The sequence below is a fragment of the Myxocyprinus asiaticus genome, chromosome 3 (assembly GCF_019703515.2).
Source record: "Myxocyprinus asiaticus isolate MX2 ecotype Aquarium Trade chromosome 3, UBuf_Myxa_2, whole genome shotgun sequence".
Taxonomy (NCBI): domain Eukaryota; kingdom Metazoa; phylum Chordata; class Actinopteri; order Cypriniformes; family Catostomidae; genus Myxocyprinus; species Myxocyprinus asiaticus.
The window spans coordinates 25,529,134-25,555,010 of record NC_059346.1 but is presented as its reverse complement, the minus strand read 5'-3'; the positions used below and the strand labels follow the sequence as shown (position 1 = coordinate 25,555,010).

The following is a 25,877-nucleotide window of genomic DNA, read 5'->3' as shown; positions in this document are numbered from 1 at the left end:
CGACCCAGATTAAACTCAAAGTATTGTCTTGCCAGTCCTGTCAAGAATTGAGAAGAGCTCAGTCCAGAGAACCACTGATTTCCACGCCTCTTCCTGAAAGGCCATGGAAGAGGATTGGAATGGATCTGTACGAATACAACAAACAGACCTATCCAGTCATCTTGGACTACTATTCATGTTTTCTGGAGGTAATGTACATGCCCACTACTACCAGTACACAGGTAGTGCAAAAACTGAAAGCCACTTTTGCCCGTTATGGGATATCAGAGGAAGTGGTCAGCGACAACGGGCCACAATTCACCAGTGCAGAGTTCAAAGAACTGGCTCGTGGAATGGGCACGCTGAAAGAGCCGTACAAATAGCTATGAGAATCCAAAAGCAAAAATACCCCCTCCTAGCACTTATGTATTACAGATCCACTCCATGCAGCAGTACAGAAGCAAGTCCAGCAGAACTCCTGATGGGTCGCAAGATCCAAACAACCCTACCCACCCTTGACAGAAATCTGTTACCTAAATGGCCAAACAAAAAAGACATCAGACAAAACGATGCAGCCAGAAAAAGGAAACAGGCTAACTACTATAACCAGCGTCATGGTGTGAAAAACTTACCCCTCCTATATCCAGGGACTGTCCTTACCAAAGTGGACACTCAGAAAGCCTGGTTAACAAAGGCCGTTGTGACAAAAGGAAGTATTACACCACGATTGTACCTGTTGGAGACAGAGCAGGGGGGCATATTATGCCGCAACAGGCGTCACCTCCAAGAGGTGCCAGCAGAAAAACCACCAATAACAACATCTGTACATAATCCACAGCAAGAGACCACACTCACAACTACGCAGAGTGTTGATAAAACACTGAACAAAACACAAGACAATATTTCAGAACAAAGTGAACAAAACCAAAGGTTCCTGATGGACTAATATGAACCAGGTCTGGTAGGATTAGCAGACTGCCACAAATTCTAGACCTATAAAGAAAGGAGGAGAGAGAAAGAAAGATAAGAGACAGAAATGCATGGTATAGTTATTTGGAGAAATGTTGATTATAGCTCGCAATATACAAAGTTCTGTTAACAAATTAAACCATGTCTAGTTAACATTGGTTCATTTGAGATTGTATAAGCTCTACATAGGAGAAGAGAAAATGTTATGCTTAAAAGTTGTTATGTATGTTTGAAGGAACATAATGAAACTGCTGTCACAAAGCTCAACCAAGAGTTTCGAGAAAAGGAGGGAGATGTAACAGGCTGAGGATTAGTTATGTTGTAGAAATTACGTAAAGTGATGACGTGTAAGGGGAGCGACAGAGAGAGAGCGTGTTGAGTGTGTGTGCATGGCACTGCAGCCTAACAGTTGTTAAGAGTTTGACAAATGTTCAGTAAAGCTTCAAAGAATAAACAAGACTGGACATTGGATTCTTTCACACATCATACAGTGGTTTATTACAAACAGCTGCTGCTTGTATTCACGTTAATTAAGTAATCGGACCGTGGTTTGGACCCAAATAATATGATGTTAACAGAGACCAGCAGGGGGAGGGGGTAGAAAACGAACTCTGGTGCGGTCAAAGCAATCGGATCAAGTATGAGAACACCCTTAGAGACAACGATATGCCACTAATCCCCTCCCATTTTAGGATTCATGCAATCTGTTCGTATGGATTAAATTTAAAATAAAATGTTTTCAGTTTAACTTTTATCAAACAATGGTGTGGTTTTGATTTTTACTAATTTGCGATTATGTGATTTCGGTGCCATTTTCAGAATTAAATGCTAAATGTTTGGGCATGGAAATTAGCTTTCAATCATGGAAAAGTTATGGAAATTCATTGGTTGAAAAGAGTGGGAACCCTGTATACAACATTCAAGTCAAGGGCTACAATAAAAGTCAATTTGAGAAAGTAGCACTTCTCTGATAATTGATGATAAAAGATTACAGTCAGATATACAACTTTACTGTCAGTCTAGTTTCAGTCCAGTCAAAGACAGACAGCATTAGCATCATGTCCCTTCTGAAGAGAGAAGCATACACCCCAAACAATTTTTTTGCAAACTCATAAAAATAAAAAAATACAATAAAAATAAACTATGCCACAAATATTTGTCCAGCATTCACCCTGTGTTTGACAAATACCAACTGCAAATTTTATAAACCAACCCCAGTCTGAGCTTCATGAGCACATTATTAGGTTACCCACACTTAACCTGTACTCTCCACGTGTAAAAATGAGAGAGATTTTTATCTTATTAAGGCATGAAAAAATGCTGAAGTGTAAAAATGCACAAGCCACATTTTCATCGCAGCCAACAAATGTCTAGCGGTATGGTAAATTCTGGTCCCAGGCTGGGTCGGTTCAGTGATCTGTATGGCTTAATACCAAGTCCTAACCAGGCATGACACAACTTTCCAGCATTCAGTCATTTCTCTGTCTACATTGACAGCAAAATGTTGCACGAAATGACAAAATCACAGCCAATAAGAACACATTTGATGGTTATTATATTCAGCTATGAAGCAGCATTTTGGACCAATGAGATTTGACTGTGGGTAGGGAAACCAAGCATGATGTGATGCAGCAATAGTAACCAAGTGAAAAAATTCTGTATCAGGAGGCAGATCATATGAGCTTCTCTTCTGCACTCCCACTGGTCTTCAAAGCATTGTATCACTGCTTAATTTCATAGATAGTTCATAGTACATAGTTCAACTGTTGACATGATCGCCAATGGTTGCTGTGGCTCATGACCAGGCGTACACGGAATCTGCGCAAGCAAAAATATGCAGAAAACTCAGGAGATTTACGCAGAATTAGAACACCCCTCATTAATAAAGATCACCCATCCCTTGTGTGTTCAGTTCCCTATCTGTCACTCACTCGACGTTGGTGTCGATGTAGTGACACTAGGGGTCACTCTTGGGAGCCCGAGACACCTCTGGTCTTTGATAAAAGGCCAATGAAAATTGGCGAGTGGTATTTGCATGCCACTCCCCCGAACATACGGGTATAAAAGGAGCTGGTATGCAACCACTCATTCAGATTTTCTCTTCGGAGCCGAACGGTCATGCTCATTGAGCTGAATACTACTGTTCATTCACCTGCTGGATCTGACGGCGCATTTCAGCGGCTTCTCCCTCCTCTGCACTGGTGCACTGCAGAGAACGCCCCTGGGCGCTTCGGCAGAAAAACTAGAGAGTATATTTTCTGAAAGAGCATTTTTCCCCTCTAAAAGAGTATATATTTCTCTAAAAGAGCGCACACACGGAACGTCTTTTTAAAGACGCGTCTTTTTAAAGATGCTTTTCCGATTGTGTGTTATTCCTGGTTGTGCTCGTTATCTCTCGCCTTCTAACGGTCACGATCACTGTCTTTCGTGTCTGGGCACTGCTCACGCGGAGACAGCGTTCGTGGATGGTCACATTCTCATTGCGAGAATGTGTCCATGGCAACGTTGCGGTCGCGGCTCGCCTTCGTAAGGAAGCGAGCCACCCCAGAGGCTCCCGCCTTGGTCCTTTTACCCACGGGTTTGAGGCCAGCGCGGCTAGCACTGGGGGCGATTTGGGGACCCCAATGGGACCGCCTCCGCCGGGTATCCCCCCGCGGAACTCCCATCCCCCAGCACGCTCGTCTGCCCCGATCGGGCTTCCGGGTGAGTCCGCCGGCTCGTCTCACGGCGAGTTCGACCTCTTATTCGGAGCCCGCGAAAGTGATGAGCTCTCGAGCGCAGCATCGGAGAGCGGGCTCGTCCAGTCGGAAGCCTCGGCTGGGCTCCTCCCTTCGGGGTCGATCGCCCAGTCACAGGCTGACGCGGAGATGACGACATGCTTTCCCGGACAGCCGCGAGCGTCGGTTAGAGTGGATTTCACCGCTCTTCCCTGAACCCTCGCGGCTCTGTGATTGGTTCCTGGGCTCGCGGCGCCGCTCAAAGCCACGCCCCGCCCCGTTCCTTTCTTCCCGGAAGTGCATGAAGAGCTGACAAGATCGCGGGAGGCACCTTTTACTGCCCGGTCCCGATCTTTTCAGCTTCCCCGCTCTCACTACCCTCGATGGTGGGGCGGCCAAGGGTTATTCGGCAATCCCCCGGTGGATAAAGGCGCTCGCGGTGCACCTATGCCCGCAGAGCGCCGCCACCTGGCGTGGGTGCCCAAAGCCCCGTCCAAGGCCTGTAGGTTTACGTCGTCTCTGACGGTCGAAGCCTACGGCGCTGCTGGACAAGCCGCCTCCGCCCTGCACGCCATGGCTCTCCTGCAAGTCTGCCAAGGCGCTAAAGGAACTGCACGAGGGTAGTTCCGCCCCGGGATTGATGCAGGAACTGTGCTCGACGACCGACCTCGCTCTCCGAGCGACGGAGGTCACGGCACGGTCTCCCGGGCGGACGATGGCCACACTAGTGGTCCAGGAGCGCCACCTTTGGCTCAACTTGGTCAAGATGGGTGAGGCCAACAGGACACGATCCCTTGCTGCCCCCATTTTCCAGGCGGGCCTATTCGGCGACACTGTCGAGGACTTTGCCCAGCAGTTCTCGATGGTAGAGCAGTAGATGGGTGCTAGCCGGCTTGTCCTGCCCCGGCGTGGCTCAAGATCCCCCCATCTACTCATCGCCGAGGGCGTCCCCCTGCTGTGACTGCACCGGCTCCGCCGCAGCCCGCCCCTCCGGCCCGGCCCCGGCGTGGAGCCCACCGCAGGAAGCCGACGCCACCCGTCTCACAGCCGGCACCGAAGAACCCACGGAGGTCTTCGAAGCGCCCCTGAGACGGGCGACCCAGGGACAACGAAACCCGCTGCTCTGGAGCTGGTAAGCAGATCTTCTTTTTGTTACCTTTTGCATTTAATTGCGCTGCATGCCCAAGTGGCTGCAGTACTCAAGAGCTCCACAAGAGTGGTTTCCTTGTTCCCTGGGTCACATATTCGGTGTGTACGGCTGGCATCACGACCACCGTCCACCACTCCATTTGGCAGGTTGGCGCTCCAGCGGCGGTCTCCCGCCCTAAGCGCCCAGCTGTGGCACAAATCTGCCCCCGATGTGACAGTCTCCACGGGTCATGAGGACAGGCCTCTTCCTCCCCCGTCCCAGGCTGTTCCGGGGGTGGTCACAAGGAGCCAGGTAAGTGCTTCGATGTCCTCTGACTCAGCACGGCCACGATGGGGTGTGGCACCTCGGGCTCCGCCCCGCCGCGAGGCCCCACCCGCCGGTACATCCGATGACGTTGTCCCTTTGGTCCCCCTTGCGCGGAACTCGGGTGCATGGCTTGCGCTTTCCAGTCCGTCGCGAGGGCTGGTCCGGACCGTCCGACTCGGCTGCACGATTCACTTCGCTGGGCATCCGCCCAGGTCCAGCGGTGTCCACTTCACCTTGGTGAAAGATGGAAACGCTGCTACCTTGCGCGGAGATCGCTACCCTCCTACGGAAGGACGCGATAGAACCTGTCCCTCCAGCCGAGATGAAGAGGGGGTTTTACAGCCCCTACTTCATTGTACCGAAAAAAGGCGGTGGGTTGCGGCCAATCTTGGACCTGCGAGTACTGAACCGGGCCTTACACAGACTCCCGTTCAAGATGCTGACGCAAAGACGCATTCTAGCGAGCGTCCGGCATCAAGATTGGTTCGCGGCGGTAGACCCGAAGGATGCGTACTTTCACGTCTCGATCCTTCCTCGACACAGACCCTTCCTGCGGTTTGCGTTTGAGGGTCAGGCGTATCGGTACAAGTCCTCCCTTTCGGCCTGTCCCTGTCTCCTCGCGTCTTTACGAAGATCGCAGAGGCTGCCCTTGCCCCGTTAAGGGAGGTGGGCATTCGCATTCTCAACTATCTCGACGACTGGCTAATCCTAGCTCACTCTCGAGACGGGTTATGCGCACACAGGGACCTGGTGCTCTCACACCTCAGCCGACTAGGGCTTCGGGTCAGCTGGGAAAAGAGCAAGCTCCTCCCGGTTCAGAGCATCTCTTTTCTCGGTTTGGAGTTGGACTCAGTCTCCTTGACGGCGCACCTTATGAACGAGCGCGCCCAGTCGGTGCTGGCCTGTTTGAAGGCGTTCAAACAGAAAACAGCGGTTCCACTGAAACATTTTCAGAGGCTCCTGGGACATATGGTGTCCTCGGCGGTGGCCACCCCGCTCGGGTTGATGCATATGAGGCCGCTTCAGCACTGGCTCCAGACTCGAGTCCCGAGACGGGAATGGCGCCACGGGACACACCGCGTGGCCATTACACCGGTCTGTCACCGTCTTTTCAGCCCTTGGACCGACCTCTCGTTTCTACGAGCAGGTGTTCCTCTAGAACTGGTCTCCAGGCGCATCGTGGTCACGACAGACGCCTCCAAGACGGGCTGGGGCGCTGTTTGCAACGGGCACGCAGCCACCGGCCTCTGGACGGGTCCGCGGCTGCGTTGGCACATCAACTGCCTCGAGTTACTGGCAATTCTGCTCGCCCTGCGGAGGTTCCGGCCGTTGATCCAGGGCAAGCACGTGCTAGTTCGGACAGACAGCACGGCAGCGGTAGCATATGTCAACCGCCAAGGCGGTCTGCGCTCCCGCTGTATGTCACAACTCGCCCGCCGTCTCCTCCTCCGGAGTCAGCAGCACCTCAAGTCGCTGCGAGCCACTCATATCCCGGGCAACCTCAACGTTACAGCGGACGCGCTGTCACGGCAGGTTCCCCGCAGGGGAGAGTGGAGACTCCACCTTCAGGTGGTCCAGCTGATTTGGAGTCGATTCAGTCAGGCACAGGTGCACCTGTTCGCCTCCCAAGAATCCTCCCACTGCCCGCTCTGGTACGCCCTCACCGAGGCCTTCCTCGGCATAGACGCGCTGGCACAGCTGGTCCCCTGGCATTCGCAAATATGCGTTTTCCCCAGTGAGCCTGCTCGCACAGACCCTGTGCAAGGTCAGGGAGGACGAGGAGAAGGTCGTCCTGGTAAGCACCCTACTGGCCCGCCCAGACGTGGTGCTCGGACCTCACGCTCCTCGTGACAGCTCCCCCCGGGCACCATTCGGCACCCGCGCCCAGACCTCTGGAATCTCCATGTCTGGCCCCTGGACGGGACGCAGAAGACCTAAGCCGTCTCCCACCTGCGGTGGTAGACACATTCACTCAGGCTAGGGCTCCCTCTACGAGGCGCCTGTATGCCTTTAAGTGGTGTCTGTTCGCTAAGTGGTGTTCTTCCCATCAGGAAGACCCCCAGAGGTGCGCAGTCAGATCAGTGCTTTCCTTCCTGCAAGAGAGGTTGGAAGGGAGGCTGTCCCCTTCCACCTTGAAGGTGTACGTTGCTGCCATAGCAGCACGCCATGACGCAGTCGACGGTGAGTCCTTAGGGAAGCATGATCTGATCATCAGGTTCCTAAGAGGCACCAGGAGGCTGAATCCCTCCAGGCCACGCCTTGTTCCCTCATCGGACCTCTGTAGTTTTTCAGGGTCTACAGAGAGCCCCCTTTGAGTTTTGCAGTCAGCCGGGCTTAAGGCACTCTCCTTGAAGACTGCCCTCCTGACTGCGCTCACTTCCATCAAGAGGGTAGGTGACCTGCAAGCGTTCTCTGTCAGCGAAATGTGCCTGGAGTTCGGTCCGGGCTATTCTCACGTGATCCTGAGACCCCCGACCGGGCTATGTGCCCAAGGTTCCCACCACTCCTTTTAGAGACCAGGTGGTGAACCTGCAAGCGCTGCCCCAGGAGGAGGCAGACCCAGCCTGGCGTTGCTGTGTCCGGTGCGCGCTTTGCGCATCTATTTGGATCGCACGCAGAGCTTTAGACTCTCTGAGCAGCTCTTTGTCTGCTTCGGTGCACAGCGGAAAGGAAGTGCTGTCTCCAAGCAGAGGATCGCCCACTGGCTCATTGACGCCATAACTATGGCATGTCTCGCCCAAAACATGCCGCCCCCGGTAGGGCTACGAGCCCATTCTACTCGTGGTGTAGCGGCTTCTTGGGCCCTGGCCAGAGGTGCCTCTCTAACAGACATTGCAGAGCAGCGGGCTGGGCAACACCCAACACCTTTGCAAGGTTTTACAACCTCCGGGTGGAACCGGTTTCATCCCAGGTAGTGGCACGCAACACAAGCGGATAAGCCCGGGATAGCCGGCCGGGTGTATTGCTTGCACATAGCGCCTTCCACCTCCTTTTGAGCTGAAGACGTGCGCTGTTAATTCCCAGTAGTGTTCACAAAGGTTGTTCCCTGGTTGACTTCCTCCGAGCCCTGTGGCAGTCGAGTTTTCGGAGAGACTCGCTGCCGGCCCAGTACACGCGCTAACTAAGAGCCCGGTTCTGGGGTAGGTGCTCCGCATGTGGCGGTTCCCTGTAAGGCTAACCCCATGCGATCTATATCTTCCGCTAGTTCGTTTCCCTACTGGCAAACTGCGTCTTCCTTGGGCAGAGCCCCTCAGTCTCCATGTTGTAGTAACTCCTCCCCCATTGGGTAGGATCTACCTTGAAGGCTCTCCACATGGTTGGAAAGACCATGTGATGTATTCTTCCACTTAAATATCCCCCCTCTCTTGGGGCGAGGTGTGGTCTCCGCGGTGTCCTCCCCTTGGGAGGGACACCCCCCGACTAGACCTGGCGGCCCAGTCGGATAATCCCCCTTCTTTTTTAGGGAGTGGAAAAAGAGAAGGGGAAAGAGGCCATGACTGGGTTAAGCCTGTCTCTATCTCTGGGTAGTCGACTTGTCCCCAAAAAGGGCCGTTCGACACTCATAACTGTGTTGGGGGAGGTTACGTGTCGACCTGGTGTGCTGGCTATGAGGCACACAGCAAGTCTGCCCACCACACACCGCCAGTTCACGTAACACAGTTCAGCCTTGTGGCGTTTTGTATAGGGACCCCTAGTGTCACTACATCGACACCAACGTCGAGTGAGTGACAGATAGGGAACTTCATGGTTACTGGTGTAACCTCCGTTCCCTGATGGAGGGAACGAGACGTTGGTCCCTCCTGCCACAACGCTGAACTACCCGCTGAAATGGCCGGACCTTATATCGGCTCCTCAGCGTAAAACCTGAATGAGTGGTTGCATACCAGCTCCTTTTATACCCGTATGTTCGGGGGAGTGGCATGCAAATACCACTCGCCAATTTTCATTGGCCTTTTATCAAAGACCAGAGGTGTCTCGGGCTCCCAAGAGTGACCCCTAGTGTCACTACATCGACACCAACGTCTCGTTCCCTCCATCAGGGAACGGAGGTTACACCAGTAACCATGACGTTATTTAAAATGTTGGCTTATTTGATTATTCCTTTAGCTAACAATAAATGTGTTGTGGTTTCAGCTCAGTTTAAAGGCTTAGTTCAACCAAAAATTAAAATTCTCTCTTCATTTACTCACCCTCATGCCATCCCAGATGTGTATGACTTTCTTTCTTCTGCAGAACACAAACGAAGATTTTTAGAAGAATATCTCGTTTCTCTAGGTCCATACAATGCAAGTGAATGGTGATCAGGCCTTTGAAGCTCCAAAAAGGAGGTAAAGGAGGTCATCCACATCTGGGATGGCATGAGGGTGAGTAAATGATGAGAGAATTTTAGTTTTTGGGTGAACTATCCCTTTAACACATTATCATTATAACCCTGCTTATGTCCAAATTCTTTTTTCCAAGTCAGTACAAAGATGGCTGCCAAATGGACTGACTTGGAAAAAAGAATTTGGACATAAGCAGGGTTATAATGATAATGTGTTAAAGGGATAGTTCACCCAAAAACTAAAATTCTCTCATCATTTACTCACCCTCATGCCATCCCAGATGTGTATGACTTTCTTGCTTCTGCAGAACACAAACGAAGATTTTTAGAAGAATATCTCGTTTCTCTAGGTCCATACAATGCAAGTGAATGGTGATCAGGCCTTTGAAGCTCCAAAAAGGAGGTAAAGGAGGTCATCCACATCTGGGATGGCATGAGGGTGAGTAAATGATGAGAGAATTTTAGTTTTTGGGTGAACTATCCCTTTAACACATTATCATTATAACCCTGCTTATGTCCAAATTCTTTTTTCCAAGTCAGTCCATTTTTTGGGCATCTTTGTAACGTTCTTGGGCAGGCTAGGCAGCTATTTTTAAACAAGCAGCAAACAAGTGCAGCTCCTATCTACTAGAATGGGAAAAGACTGAAATTTCCTAAAATGTTGGTCAAGATTACGATCAAAGAACATATTTCAAATCAGCAGTAAAATCTGACAATGCAGGTATCATAAATTTTGCTTCTTTAATTCAGATTACGCTAAAATCACAATTTTCCCGGCTTGTACAGCTACTGCGCATGCGCATTCTCAAGTTGATTGACAGGTGATGTCTGTATCTAAAAGGTTATTGGCTCTTTTACCTGTAAGGTGGGACTACCTTTTCTCCATCCATTGACCGTTGGGTGTTCCAATTTCTCACATTCATTTTAATAGAAGTGGCCTGTCTCCTCAAATCACCAACTCAATCACTGAAAATGAATGACTTACAATCGTGTTATTGCTGAATATCGCAGTCAGTCAGTATGTTTACATGCACTATAAAAGTTTGATTTCAGTCAGACTAAAACAATAATTTGCCTTTTTAAAATGTCATGTAAATGCTATAGTCTGACTGAAATTGTACAACACACCTAGATAATGCGATTGTAGCCCATTTTCATCCAGCATGTATACATACATATTAATCAAACCACAAATAACCTTGCCATTGTGCACATGCTCCGAAAGACCGAGGTGATGCGCAACGTGTATTACCTGCTCTTCCCTAAGCTTACATCCTTCCTTCAAATATTTGATTACTCATTGTGCCATACTTGGAGAGACAGATGAAGACAATGCAAAAACCCACTGTAGCTCGATTATAACTGCACATGTAAACGTACTGAGACTGAACACCCCTTGTGAATCCCTCTTCACGTGGAAGAGGATTTATCACTTTTCACTTTATTGTGTCAAGCCGGATTTGAGCTGTTTTGCCTTGAAAGGAAAGATGATTTCAGAGGCCTGGGAATACACAGACAAACTGAACATCTAAACCACCATAGTGAGAGAAATAAAGAAAGAAAGAGAGAGATGGAGAAATAATGTACCATAATGAATGCGACTTTAATGAGTTTTTCAAGAAAATACTGCTTGCTGACACAGAGGAACAACTGCAGTCAATTGAGTGTACATGAATGCTTCAGATAGGGAGGGACAGAGTGTGTGTTCTGCATCTAAGTGTACATGTTTAGATGAGAAAGGTTAATGTTAAGGGTGCAGCAAGTAGTGTATTCAACCTGACCCTGAATTATGGATGATATGTAAATAAGCACTACCGACAGTTAGAGATTTAAAGGGACGGAAGGCCCTCCATTTCTCCATTTTAGACAAACTAGAACTCAGAAGGAACAGTGGCAAATGTGTAATAAAAAAATTATGGAGGTAAATTAAAATACATTCAACTGCCTCCCGGTAAAGGAGTCATTGGTCTGCTGAGTCACTGCATTGATTCATCTAATTTCCAGTCAAAACATGTATAGACCTTACCAGGTTTGTTTACAGATAATCAAATGACTTTCTGTCTTGATTGGACAAAATGTGCAATCAATGTGGACGACACATCTGAACAAACAAAGAGCGCTTTGCACAACTTTAAAATATTTGCAAGGTTATTTGCCTTCGGTTGTATCTACAATGCACAGAGAGATAATTAGAATGTTTGTATTGATTTAGGGCGTTCAGCAGAAAGGGAGTAACCCTCTGCTGATTCTGACAGGCATATAACAGGCAGCACACAGAGAGGAAAAGTGCTGTCCTTGGACAAAACCCCCTCTAATGTGGGAGTAACAGCAGAGTGGAGACAGAAGTGACTTAACGGAGACACTTACTGTCAGTCTACTGGGCAGAAATACTGTAAGGCTGCAAGTGAATAACAGCAAAAAGCCTCTTTGAGAATAACTGTCATGGAAGGAATAGTGCAAAGTACAACATCCAGAGAAACTGACAGTGGAATTATTGTTGTCACCTTTTTTAAAACTGTTGGAAATACATGGTTTAAACAAGATCAAAATCAATAAAAAGAAAGAAAGAAAGAAAGAAAGAGAGAGAGAGAAAGAAAGAGAGAGAGAGAAAAGAAAGAAATATAAAACCATCCTCCTCTTGAGTCTCTTCTCATCTAAAAAATGCTTGAAAATCTTGTATACTGTAAATGACTGAAAATGAAATCTAAATGATTGATAATGGAATTGGAGTCAGCCTTCTTCTCAGGGCACTGCAGAGGAGAAAGTTCTAGACAGAAAAATCTTGTGAAAACATCAAGTCCCAGAAATTTTAATGCAGCGCTCACATACTGCAAGAGAAAAACCGGCTGAATCATGCTACTATGGAAACGTATGTCGGCGGCAGGAGAAGTAATGGGTGACTATTAGCACACCTACCTGTTCAAACAGATAGACATGATGTTTGAAATAACCTTAAATGTGAGAGAGAAAAAGAAAAGAAAGAGATGTGATGTTTCATAGATTTCAGCCTCTTAAAAAAGGCTTGTGAGGAAAGGGAGAGTCATTTGGATTTGTGCTGCAATATATATACACATTTCCAGATGGCCATTGGTGGCAATATAATTTGTCTGTTTGGGTAGTTCATAGACAAACAAGTGTGTCTGGAACACTTACATGAGCAGACTGCCTGGTGCAGACATGGATCTCTCTTCTCTTCTGCTGGGAAACTCAAATGGATTCCCAAAGGAACGCTTCCTTAACATGGCTTTGACCAATATCTACAGTAGCACATAAAGGAAAGGATAGATATATTTTACTTAGATATATTGTACAGAACAGGGCATGTGGAATTCGAGCTGTTCAGTTCAGCTGGATTTTCCAATGTGCTTTTAGTATAGTGGTTTTCAATTTAGAAGTAAAATATGACCTGTGATATAGCTTACTTTTTCCTAACATTTTCTCACATTTCATTCTACAGCATAAATGACACAAAGTACACACAATTTTAAAGCCACTGTGTGCTGTTAAAAACCTTATTTGCTAACAAGTTTCTATATAAGGACTTTTATGTGCAAGCATGTTCAGTCACATCCTTGCATTTGTTGTTTATGTTGTAGAGCAAAACATGCCAGTCTCTTTATTAATAGCAAACCGCTATTTTAAAAACCCATTGGAAATTCCTGAGGAAACCCATTGCTTCTTTTAAGAATAACTTTAGGGTTTTAGGACCACAAACTGAACAGCTCTATGCAACTTAATGAAAAAATTAGGCTTGGGTTCGATGCCTTTTTCACGCATCGATAATCAGAAAATTTTCCAGATGATTATATTAGATATATATCAGCATTTTTTCAGAAATACATAGGGCTGCTTACTGCACAGTAGTCTTTGTCTCTTCAAACATATTTCTAAACACAATTTTGGTAAAGTGTGAGCAGCAGGGTAAATTAAAGGGGGTCGCACACCAGACGTATCTGGCGGACAACATGGTTCTGAATTTCGAAACAATTATTTTTTATGAAGGTATGCACACCACCACTGCCACTTGCCGTCTCTGGAGGCTGCTTAAAGTTCATTCTGCAGTGCCATGGAGCTGTATCTTTCATTTAGCCTACAAAAAGTATTTTCAGTTACAAGTATGCATTTTTGTGGTTTGACAGCTTGAATGAAACCTCTTCAAGACCACATACAGAGAAATTTCATAATAATTTCTAATCATTCAGGTTGCGCAGTTTCATGCTAACATGTAAACTCATCAATGTCACTTGTACATTCTTAAAGATGTAGAGAAACCTTTGTAACATTTCTGTGTATGGTGACTAGATCCACAGTTTAGACATGTTTGCCATGTCCTACCTGTGACCGGCTTCAAGGCTTCTAATTTAAATATCGGCTAATGTTAACATATCAATGGTTCAAAAACGCATCGATAAAATAACGTGCCGAAAAATAATCGATATATCGATATTTTATGACATGCCTAGAAAAAATTCAACAAGTACAAATACAAAATAGAGGAATGGAAAAAACAAAGTTCAGCAAAAAACTACTTTTTTTGTCCATTTCCTGGAAAATGATGGTGTGATGACATCAAGGAAAAGTTAACAGTTCAGAGGCAGGGTCAGTTTGACATGTGGTGGGGTTTTACTTATTTAGTGTGAGATCAAATGGGTCTTAACATTCTTATGCAAGCACTTAGATGTTTTATACACTAAGGGCAAGGGCAAGGTTCAAGTGTTCATGTAACTATAGTTCAATAGCACATGTTCATGTGGTTTTTAAAACACAGAAAACTTTTTGTTTTCTTGTTTGTTATAGAGTCTCTGTTACATATGAAAAATACACACATATTTAAAAGACAGACACAAATTTTCACGTACCACAGCAGACAGGCTGGGGACAAACTTTACAGAGTTCTGCACTTCTTCTTCAGTGACTTCCACCACAGTACAATGCTCTTCTTCTAAAGGCATTGGGTCTTCCCCATTCTGAGTTACCCAGGGGTCCACCTGTAAACACACACACAAATGTGCTGTAATTTTCAAAAGGCCCAAAAGTCTGAGTCTACTAGTTAAAGTTACTATTGCTTCTATAATTAATGCCTCTATAATTGTATTATTTTATTTATTTTCATTTAAACTGGCATGAACTCCACAGGTTTGTGGAAAATCTGATGATTCCAGTCATACCAGCATGATTTGTCAATGTTACAAAGAGCATTTTGTGATGGTGGAAACATGGTCAATGTTACAAATTCATTTAAATTTTAGGGCCCTATTTTAAAAGCACTAGTGTTAATCGCAGTGATATGCCATAAGTCATAAGTGCAAAGTCAGTGGGCATAGTCATTCATTTATTTTTATTTTTGTGCAAGTATGCGCTAAGTCTAAACACAAGTGGGTTTGGCGAAATCGCACGCATGAAAATTACGTTCTTTTATGCATTAAGTGCTTCCCTGTTGAATGTCAGGCATATTTCTATGACAGTGACAAGCTACTTTTATACAAATAGAAAATGTGATTCTCATCAAATTTTTTATGTATTCTCTGTTAAATTATAGAGAATGTAAGTATTATTAATCATATTCATCTACTGACCCACAAATCATGGCTAGTATTAACAGTGACTGTATCGGAAAGCACTTCACTTCTACCAGTTGATTTTCAAAAATTAAATTCATTTATTGAAATTATACTTCACTAAAATTAAACCAAAACATTTTCTACATTCACATTACACTTCAAACGAAACAAAAACATAATCAAAATAACGAATTTGTCAAAAAAAATACAAAAAAAAAAATAAAAAAAAAATAAATAAATAAAAAACATACCAAATCCAAACATTTTAACCTCTCCAACTTCTTCCACCTGCCACTTTTGCAGTCACTAAAAAATACTTTACGATAACAGGTGGAAAAATACCAATACAAACTAGATCATAAATACAATTGTAAATATAAACACAATAATAACAAGAATAATTGAAAAATAAACCATGACCTTAAGATAGTTTAACACAATCCCATTTTTTTTTCTCTTAAAATGGCTATGACAGTGATCGTCAGGGACTTACACTTAACCTGTTGATACTCATTGACCCCACCCATGGGTTTGACTTTACTTTGCTTAAATTAGTTCACATTTACCATATACTGTTCTGTTCAAAATTGTTCATAATGTTGACAAATTATATATCTTTATAATATGTCAACATTATTAACTCTTTTTTGACTAGACTATATAGTATATGTGAACTAATTTAAGCAAAGCGACATCAGTTCTGGGTGGGGGGGAATGCACATTAACAGGTTAATGTTCCACTATATTTTAAGGATGTCTGGACATTAGCTTTATTACCACCTGCTGGTGGAATCTCCAAACTGCAAATGCAGAAACTGAATTTGGACTTTGCGCTGAGATAAGACGTGGTATTGAAACGTCTTAGTGCAATGACCTATTTCTCAGAAAAATATCAAATTAGTTGTGCTTTGCGCCACTTCATTTACAGCGCATTCAGAAAGTATTCAGACCCTTTCATTTTTCACATTTTATTTTGCAGCCTTATGCTAAAATGCTTAAAATTATAAAAAAAATCTTCACATCAATCTACACTCCATACCCCATAATGACAAAGCAAAAAACATATTTTTGATAACTTTGCAAATGTATTAAAAAGAAAAGACTGAAATATCACATTGAGATAAGTATTCAGACCCTTTACTATGACACTTGAAATTTAGCTCAGGGCATCCCATTTCTCTGGATCATCTTTGAGATGTTTCTACACTTTAATTAGAGTAGAGTAATCAATAGATAATTCAATTGATTGGACATGATTTGGAAAGGCATACACACCTGTCTATATAAGGTCTCACAGCTGAAAATGCATATCAGAGCAAAAACCAAGCCATGAGGTCAAAGGAACTGCCTGCAGAGCTCAGAGACAGAATTGTGTTGAGGCACAGATCTGGGGAAGGCTACAAAAATGTTTCGGCTGCATTGAAGGTTGCCAAGAGCACAGTGGCCTCTATAATTCTTAAATGGAAGAAGTTTGGAACAACCAGGACTCTTCCTAGAGCTGGCTGCCCGGCCAAACTGGGCAATTGGGGGAGAAGGGCCTTGGTAAGAGAGGTGACCAAGAACCCGATGGTCACTCTGGTTGAGCTTCAGAGATCATGTGTGGAGATGAGAGAAACTTGCAGAAGGACAACTGTCACTGCAACACTCCACTGATCTGGGCTTTATGGCAAAGTGGCCAGAAAGCAAAAAAGCGCCTAAAGGACTCTCAGTCTGTGAGAAACAAGATTCTCTGGTCTGATGAAATAAAGATTGAACTGTTTGGTCTCAATTCCAAGCGTCATGTCTGGAGGAAACCAGGCACCGCTCATCACCTGTGCAATACCATCCCAACGGTGAAGCATGGTGGTGGTAGCATCATGCTGTGGGGGTGTTCTTCAGTGGAAGGAACTGGGGGACTGGTAAGGGTTGAAGGAAAGTTGAATGCAGCAAAATACAGATATCCTTAAAGAATTGCCTGGATTTAGAGGGCCGTTCGAAGAGGCAAAACCTGAGAATTACTGGTGTGAGAGAGGGGAAGGAGAGTGGGCAAAAGACAAGAGACTTTGTGGCACAGTTACTTAAAAATGTGCTGGGTCTGGCAGAAACTCCGGTGACAGACTGAGCATACAGAGCCTTGCGGACATGTCCAGGAGTTGATGAGCCACCACGACACCTGATCACGAGAATACACTACTGTCATATTCTCAAAGATATACTTCAGAAGGTCGCAGGCAACAGGAATCTGAAAATTGGAGACGACCGGATCCAGATATTCCGAGACCTGTTACCGATCGTGGTTAAATGCTGTGCAGCCTTCACCCCAGTAAGGAATTTGCTTCAGAATAAACAGGGAGTGAATTTTGGGCTTCTCTATCCCGCCTAGCTGAGAGTGACACAATGACACGGAAGCAGTGTTTACCGACCCAGTTGAGGTTCGTAGATATGTGGAACAGCAGTTTGGACCTTGAAAGGAATGTCTTCATGGCAGCAGTCAGGCTTGATTTCTAATGTAAGATCCAACTAACTGAAGAGACATGACATCGTAACTTAGGATCTTCCTGGATAAAAGGAGGTACAGTTATGCATACAGTATGTACAAATATGGGCATTGAGTCCAGTTGTAATACTTGTTTTGCACTTTACTCTTCCTAAAAGGGATGCTTAGAATCTTACTATGCTATTGGAAGAAGTATAATGAAAACCGGTGGTTTGAATTAAATAAGAGAAGGCTATGAGGTCTAATTGCATAGGGGTGTAATGATCCATCAATCTGGATTGATGCATCGATCCAATAACCAATGATCCAATGCTTTTGATACAATGCGTATATCGATATAGACAGTTTTTTTTAATATGCACCTTTATTTTAATACTCTCATGTCAGCCACGTCTGTACTCATTTCCGTCAGGCGATGAAGCAACCTTATTACATTAATTTCACTTTATGAACACTAAATACGCTTTGCATGTGGGACACAGATGTGCGCAGGGTCTTTGAAGCCAAATCGCACTCTGCTACCCGTGCGTGCGCATCAACCAGGCTTCCCACGAAACGCGAGCTCCAGACCACTGACAGGATCCGTGCGAGCACGCCAGCCGGGTGCTCCTTAAAATGTGAGCACTCGTGACAAACGCAGAGCGGCTCATATGCACGATTCACTTGGGCTTCCATCGATATTGTTGCATATGCGACCCATTTGAATTTTACATGAGAATTTGTTTTTAAAAGTACCGTGGAGCAGTTCAACCATCATGTGAAATGTCTTGACAACACCGACATTCTGAACAGCACTAATGAGGAAAAGAGAAATCATCTGCTGCCCAGCACTAGCATCAGTTATAAGACTTTACACATCTACACATCAACACACTTACTAACATGTATCCCAGTTAACTGTAACAGAATTTTTCATTACAACTGTGGAAGTTGTAGCCAAGAAAACCGTGGATAGCACAGAGAGTTGGAAACGCTTCCAATAACTAGAGATCAGTCTTTCACAATGCTGTGGGGGAATTTTGACCCACTCTTCTTTGCAGAACTGCTTTAGTACAGCCACATTGGAGGGTTTTCGAGCAAGAACTGCCCGTTTAAGGTCCTGCCACAGCATCTCAATCAGGTTCAAGTCAGGACTTTGACTAGGCCACTCCAAAACTTTAATTTTGCTTCTTTTGAGCCATTCAGAGGTGGACTTAAATATGCATTGGATCATTGTCATGCTGCATAATCCAGTTGCACTTGAGCTTCAACTCACGAACTGATGACCAGACGTTCTTGTAGAACAACTTCACAACAGGCGGGAAGGAGAAGACAGGGAAGCAAGTTTTTCCTGGCTCAGGTAGGACTTTTAATAGGCCACTTCTGTGCTTTACAACTTCACAAAATCATCAGCTTCACAGGCACGTAGTCACTTAAACACATCAGCTTCATAAACATAACAGGTTAAACGTAACAGCTTCAGCTTCAGGAGCACCATGGCCTTCTTTGTGCCAGACTCTCTCACCCTCTCCGCTGGTGGTGTGGCTGCTTATATGCCGCTCTCCCCATGCTCACTGGAATTAGAGACAGGTGTTACACATAATCTAGCTCAGGTGCAAGCACCCTTACCACCTTCTCTCTCTCCGGATGGACACTCCACCACGCCCCGCTGCCACATATCCCCACCGCCTGATTCAGGCTGAGGAGGCATCCGGCCTGCCCCCCCATTTCTGGAAAGGAAGTCGGCGACAGCCATCTGCGCTCCCGGTCTGTGGACCACCTTGAACTTAAATGGCTGAAGAGCCAGATACCAACGCGTAATCCACGCATTGGTATCCTTCTTGCGGTGGAGCCATTGGAGTGGGGCATGATCCGAGCAGAGTGTGAAGGCCCACCCCAACAGGTAATACCAGAGAGTGAGGACCGCCCTGGGTAGAATAAAATCGAGCAGTGCCCAACCGATCGAGCAACTCATCAACGCGAGGCATTGGGTATGCATCAAATTTAGACACTGCATTGACTTTTCTATAATCCACACAGAACCGTAAAGACCCATCGCTCTTAGCAACTAGAACGACTGGGCTGGACCAATCGCTGTGGGATTCCTCTATTACCCCCATATCGAGCATTGCATCCAATTCGTCCCGGACAATTTTCTTTTTGTGCTCGGGCAATTGATAGGGACAGCTACGTACCACCAACCCTGGCTCGGTCTCGATGTGGTGCTGTATGAGGTTCGTACGAATACGGTTGATACGGTGAGAGGTGGTCTCCGCAAGTGACCGGGGTGAAATGACTGTGTTTTGTGTTCACCTCTGGCCCGAGCTCCGCCCTCTCTGGGACTACCATAGCCAACGTCACAGGGACCGCCTCCCTCCACAATTTCATGAGGTTGAGGTGATATATTTGACGTGCACCCCCTCTATCGGTTCGCTTTACCTCATAATTGAGATCCCCCACTTGTCGTGTGACCTCAAAGGGTCCTTGCCACTTGGTGAGTAATTTGGAGCAGGATTTGGGAAGTAATACGAGTACCTTATCTCCCGGTGCAAATTTCCGCAGCCGAGTTCCCCTGTCGTACAGTCAGCTCTGTCGTTCTTGAGCTTGGAGCAAATTCTCCTGTGTTAGTTGCCCCAAAGTGTGGAGTTTTGCTCTAAGATCAAGAATGTATTGAATTTCATTCTTACTGTTTGAAGTCCCTCCTCCCAAGCTTCATGCATAACATCAAGCATTCCACACGGGCGTCGCCCATATAGCAGCTCGAATGGGGAAAATCCCGTGGAGGCTTGCGGGACCTCTCATACTGTGAATAACAGGGGATTGAGCCATTTGTCCCAATTTCTAGCATCCTCGTGCACGAACTTACGAATCAGATTTTTAACAGTTTTATTAAATCGCTCCACCAGGCCATCTGTTTGTGGATGGTAAATGCTGGTGCAGATTGATTTAATGCCCAATAATTCGTAAAGCTTGTGTAGTGTTCGTGACATAAAGGTTGTGCCCTGATCGATGAGGATATCTTTCGGAAATCCCCACCCGGGAGAACATTTTAAAGAGTGCCTCTGCAACACTGCGTGCTGAGATGTTGAACAGAGGCACTGCTTCCAGATATCGCGTTGCATAGTCCACTAGGACCATTACAAAGCAATGTCCGCGTGCTGACCGCTCTAATGGTCCGACGAGGTCCATTCCAATTCTCTCGAAGGGGACCTCGATCAGTGGAAGAGGGCGCAATGGTGCTTTTGGGGTGGCTGGTGGATTCACCAGCTGGCATTCGCGGCATGCCACACACCAATTGCGGACATCGCCGCAAATGCCCAGCCAATAAAAACGGGCTATTAGGCGGTTCAGTGTTTTTCTTTCCCTTAGATGACCTGCCATGGGATTATAATGAGCCGCCTGGAACACCATTTTCCGACGGCTCCACGGTATTAAGAGCTGGGTTGTATCTTCCTTTGTTTGAGCATCCTGCGTCACGCTATACAACCACTCGTTTAGAATTGCAAAATAAGGGGCGACACCCGGCTGGAGTTGTTGACCGTCGATCACTCTCACTTGGTCAAAGGCATGCTTGAGGGTTTCGTCTCACGACTGCTCCAAAGGGAAATCCCCTTCAGGAAATCCCCCGAGGACAGGAGGGGCAGCAGCCTCTCCCCCCCTCACATCATCCTGATGTGGAGCAGATGAAGACGGCTCTGGCTCTGCCTCCCCTGCCAGAGCATTGCACATCTCACATCTCATTGCTTTAGTGCAGGACCCATCTGCGCATATTCCTTTTAATACATTTCTAAATTCAGGCTAATTAGTCCCCAAAATCAGCGGATGGGTGAGGCGGGAACTAATCGCGGCCTCCACTCTATGTTTTGTTCCCCGAAATTTAATAACAAGGGTCACCACAGGGTAGTTGTTAATATCCACATGCACACACTTCACCCTCACCATTTTAGCTGTGCCCAAAGCCTCGTGTTGGACCAAGCATTGGTGGATAGTGGTTTGGTTAAAACCCGTGTCCACCAATGCTTTGTGAGTACCCCCTTGACACTTATGGTATCCGGTATGCTCCGGCCCGATCGGGGTCAGCCTGTGGAGTGTCGGGGATCTGGACCACTGTTCCCAGCTCCATCACAGGGCATTGATCCCAGAAGTGTCCTGGATCCCCGCAACTCCAGCAGACCAGCCCAGGCACCACGCCCGCACCTGCGTCAGCGGACACTTCCACCTGAGGGGGAGAGTGGCGGGGCACTGTAGGGGCAGGGGGATGTGCCCCCCACCTCACTCGGGGAACTGGCCGCGGAGCTCCTCGCCTCCACGGGGCAGGAACGGGCTCTGGAGAGAGAGCAGAGTGAGAGGGGAGGGGGGAACACACAGGGGAAGGGGGGAAGGGGGAAGAGGGGGAGAGAGAGAAGAAGAATAGGGCTCTTCCGCCCTCGGGTATGCCGCCATATGGTCCTCCGCGAGTTGGACAGCTTCCTCCAACTACACCGGGCGGTGGCACTGGACCCACTCCGCCGTTCCCTTTGGCAGACGAAGGATAAGCTGCTCCTGTACCACTTGATCGATGACTCCCACGACGTCGCGGTTCCCCACCAGCAGCCATTTCCGGCACGTGTCTCAGAGCCATTGGAAAAAGGCAAACGGGTGTCGGAACTGCTCTGGACTTTGACCCACCCGCTGCAGGATGGCCTTCTTCAGGTCATCATAGGCCAGGAGGTTAGCTGCCGGCAGCTGTTGGGAAGCAAGCTGGGCTTCCCTGGATAAGAGCAGAAGGAACCTGGCTGCCCACTGGTCACGCGGCCAGCTTCAGACCTCAGCCATCCACTCGAAAAGGTCGAGAAAAGCCTCAGCGTCGTCTTCCACCCCATCTTCAGGAGCGTGGGTGGGGGCAGGGGGTTACGGTTGTCCGGGGTCGCAGCTGGGGCTCTCTCCTGGCTAAGAAGGCTCCGGATTGCATGCCGGTCCTCTGCCCGAGCTCGCAGGATCTCAAAGAAGTGGCATTCCTGGTCTTGGCGGAGCTCAAGCAGGGATTGTTGAGGATCTCGGCCAACTGGGAGGGCTCCATGGGGCGTACCTCAATGATTCCTGGGTTTTGGCACCAGTGTAGCACAGCTTCACAACAGGCGGGAAGGAGAACACAGGGAAGCAAGTTTTTCCTGGCTCAGGAAGGACTTTTAATAGGCCACTTCTGTGCTTTACAACTATACAAACTCATCAGCTTCACAGGCACGTAGGCATTTAACACATCAGCTTCATAAACACGTGGTCACTTAAACACATCAGCTTCATAAACATAACAGGGTAAACGTAACAGCTTCAGCTTCAGGAGCACCATGGCCTTCTTTGTGCCAGACTCTCTCACTCTCTCTGCTGGTGGTGTGGCTGCTTATATGCCGCTCTCCCCATGCTCACTGGAATTAGAGACAGGTGATACACATAATCTAGCTCAGGTGCAAGCGTCCTTACCACTTTCTCTCTCTCCGGACGGACACTCGACCATGCCCCTGCTGCCACAGTTCTCCTTTAGGATTTTCTGAGCAGAATTCTTGTTTGCCTCAATTATTGCAAGTCGCCCAGGCCCTGAAGCAGCAAAGCATCCCCACACCATCACACTCCCACCACCATGCCTGGTTGTAGGTATGATGTTCTTTTTGTGGCATTCTGTGTTTGATTTATGCTAGATGTAACGGGACACTTGTCTTTAAAACAGTTCCACTTTCGACTCATCAGTCCAAGAACAGTCTTCCAAAAGGTTTGGGGATCATTAAGGTGTGTTTTGGCAAAATGTTCTTCTGGGTTAGCAATGGTTTTCGCCTCGCCACTCTTCCATGATGGAATTTTTGGCCAGTGTCTTGCTGACAGTGGAGTCATGAACAGTGACCTTTATTGATGCGAGAGAGGCCTACAGTTCCTTGGATGTTGTCTTTGGCTTTTTTGTGACTTCCTGGTCATAGCTGTGCTCTTGGAGGAATTTTGGAAGGTCGGCCACTTCTGGGAAGATTCACTACTGTGCCAAGTTTTCTCCATTTGAAGATAATGGCTCTCACTGTGGTTCTTTGGAGTCCCAGAGCCTTTGAAATACCTTTGTAACCCTTCCCAGACAGATGTATTTCAATCACCATTTTCCTTATCATTTCTGGAATTTCTTTCAACCTTGGCATAGTGTGCTACTGAGTGAGACCTTTTAGCCAACTTCATGCGGCTGAAATAGTTCTATTTAGGTGTTGATTTGATTGAACAGGACAGTAATCAAGCCTGGGTGTGTCTAGTCCAGCTGAACCCCATTATGAATGCAGTTTCATAGATTTGGGGTTTAGTAACTAAGGGGGCAAATACTTCTTAACACAGGCCCAGTTGGTACTGGATAACATTTTTGCTTCAATAAATAACATTATCATTTAAAAACTGTATTTTGTGTTTACTCAGATTGCCTTTGTTTTATGACAGATTATGAACAATTTAGCATGAGATATACACAAAAAAAAAAACCCAGAAGAAATCAGGCAAATACTTTTTCACAGCACTGTACTATTGTTCATTGTTAGTTCATGTTAGTTTATAGTGCATTAACTAAAGTTAACAAATACAACTTTTGATTTGAAAAATGTATGAGGATGTTTTCCCCTCAAAATCGAATCTAATTATAATCCCAGATTTTCAATGTGGATTTTCGGACCAAGGAATATAATCCAAATACATCCAATCCTTCCTTCAATCCTTCCTTACATCCATCCATCCATTTAAAGACAAATGGATCAAGCAAATCAGATTTTTGTCCTACAAACAGAAAGTTAGTAACAAGGATATGAGTGTAGAGCTTCTGAGTTAATGTAGGGCGTGCATCTCTGATTAAAGTGTGCTCTGGGGATCACTGCTTTAATGGAACATTTTCTGGGTAACGACATGCAGCCAGGAGTCTCTGACGTCCGAGTGTGTGTGTGCTAATTATCCACATACACTGTCACACGAAGACAGCAGATGGAAGTTTCCAGAACTGAACCAAAATCTCCTTCCATGGTGATTAGCTGATGTGTTTCTGTCCAAACACCAAGTCTGGTAGATGCTTCAAAAACTATATCAAAGTGTTATATTTTATAAAACACTATCCTTGAAAATGGCTCAATGATGGTCTTTGATAGAAACATTGCTACCATTGTGAGCCTGCAGACTATGATAATGAAACTCCCTTGGAAATGTTCTTGAAACATTCCTTTTTTACATATTGAAGATAATTTCAATCTAAATCTGTTATACAGAAGAAAATCGAGTCATTTCTGCAGCAGTTTTGTGAAGGAAAGTGTGCTTGGCGACAAGTTCTGTCGCATGAATTAATGCTAGCCAGGACAAAAAGGTAAAATACAGAGGTTCATTTCTATGTAAATAGATTCACTTCTAAGTTAATCTTTGAAGCTCAATATGAGTAAAGCAATACAGAGTTCAGAAGATGAAGGTGAAAGGGATTACTTGTCAATCTCAATTTCAGAAATGCCCCTTTTCAACTTTTGTAGACTTACTTTGATCTCAAGAATGGTGATCCTGGTGTCTGGGTTTTTGTCCAGCATTCGTAAGATCAGGTTCTGCAGCTCCTCGCTGACAGCTGGCCTGAAATATCACACAAACACAACATCTGACGGTACTGCTTGACAATGAAAGCATGGTTTAACAAGAGGTAAGGCACACTGTGCAGATAAAAGAAACACTGTTCCAAAACCCTCACTGACTGTCAGACTGCTTCTGTAAACATAATGGATGCTGAAGAACTGTCCTGGACTAAACAGAGAAGCAAAGGAGGCTGTATGGAGGTGAATGAACTTGAGCTACAGCTTGAGTTTCAGGAACTCTCCTAACATAAACAAAGACATTGGAAGTAACCACTCTAATACTTTTAGAGTCATTAGGCTGAAAAAGTAACCTCACTCGGTTACTTTTTTTATGCTTCTGTAAAGTAGAGCACATAATGGTGGAGTACAGTAGAGTAGCATACAGTATAGTAGAGCAGAGTAGTGTACAGTATAGTAGAGCCAGGTAAATTAGCATACAGTATAACCCTAACACGTATACCTCGGGTCTTCAGTGACCCTAGGACCTCATTCCACCCCCTCTACATCATCCATGTTTTGGAGTTATGTCCACAACTCTTTAGTATTCATTAACCTTTCTCTTGTGAATAGTGTAACAATAAAAAAAATACCAAAATTCAAAAAATATACATTTTCTAATTGCTTAATTACCAAAAAGTACAGGATCGTTGGTGACTCAAGATATGCAACAGTGTTGCAATTTATATTTGCACTTACAGAAATCATATTTATATAAGTTTACTGTCAAATTACTGTTTATCGATTTATTTGTTTATTACAAGAGTAATAAAAGTTTTCTGTGCAATGGTAAATAATCAGTATCCCATCTGTGTGTACACATT

The 25,877-nt window shown here is 45.9% G+C and overlaps 1 protein-coding gene across 4 annotated transcripts in view; it reads right to left on the bottom strand.

Moving 5' to 3' along the window:
• Positions 1 to 25,877, bottom strand: part of LOC127422083 (calcium/calmodulin-dependent protein kinase kinase 1-like) — a 192,671-nt gene that overhangs the window by 13,889 nt on the left and 152,905 nt on the right. For 2 of the 4 annotated variants that reach the window (XM_051665469.1, XM_051665473.1), the window contains exons 13-15: positions 24,970 to 25,057; positions 14,305 to 14,433; positions 12,599 to 12,702 (exon numbers count right to left, since the gene is read on the bottom strand). In XM_051665469.1, the coding sequence (XP_051521429.1) occupies positions 12,599 to 12,702; positions 14,305 to 14,433; positions 24,970 to 25,057 (321 nt within the window). Of the gene's footprint in view, positions 1 to 12,361; positions 12,397 to 12,594; positions 12,703 to 14,304; positions 14,434 to 24,969; positions 25,058 to 25,877 lie in introns of those variants that run through there. The other 2 variants (XM_051665477.1, XM_051665479.1) reach the window with 2 other exon arrangements.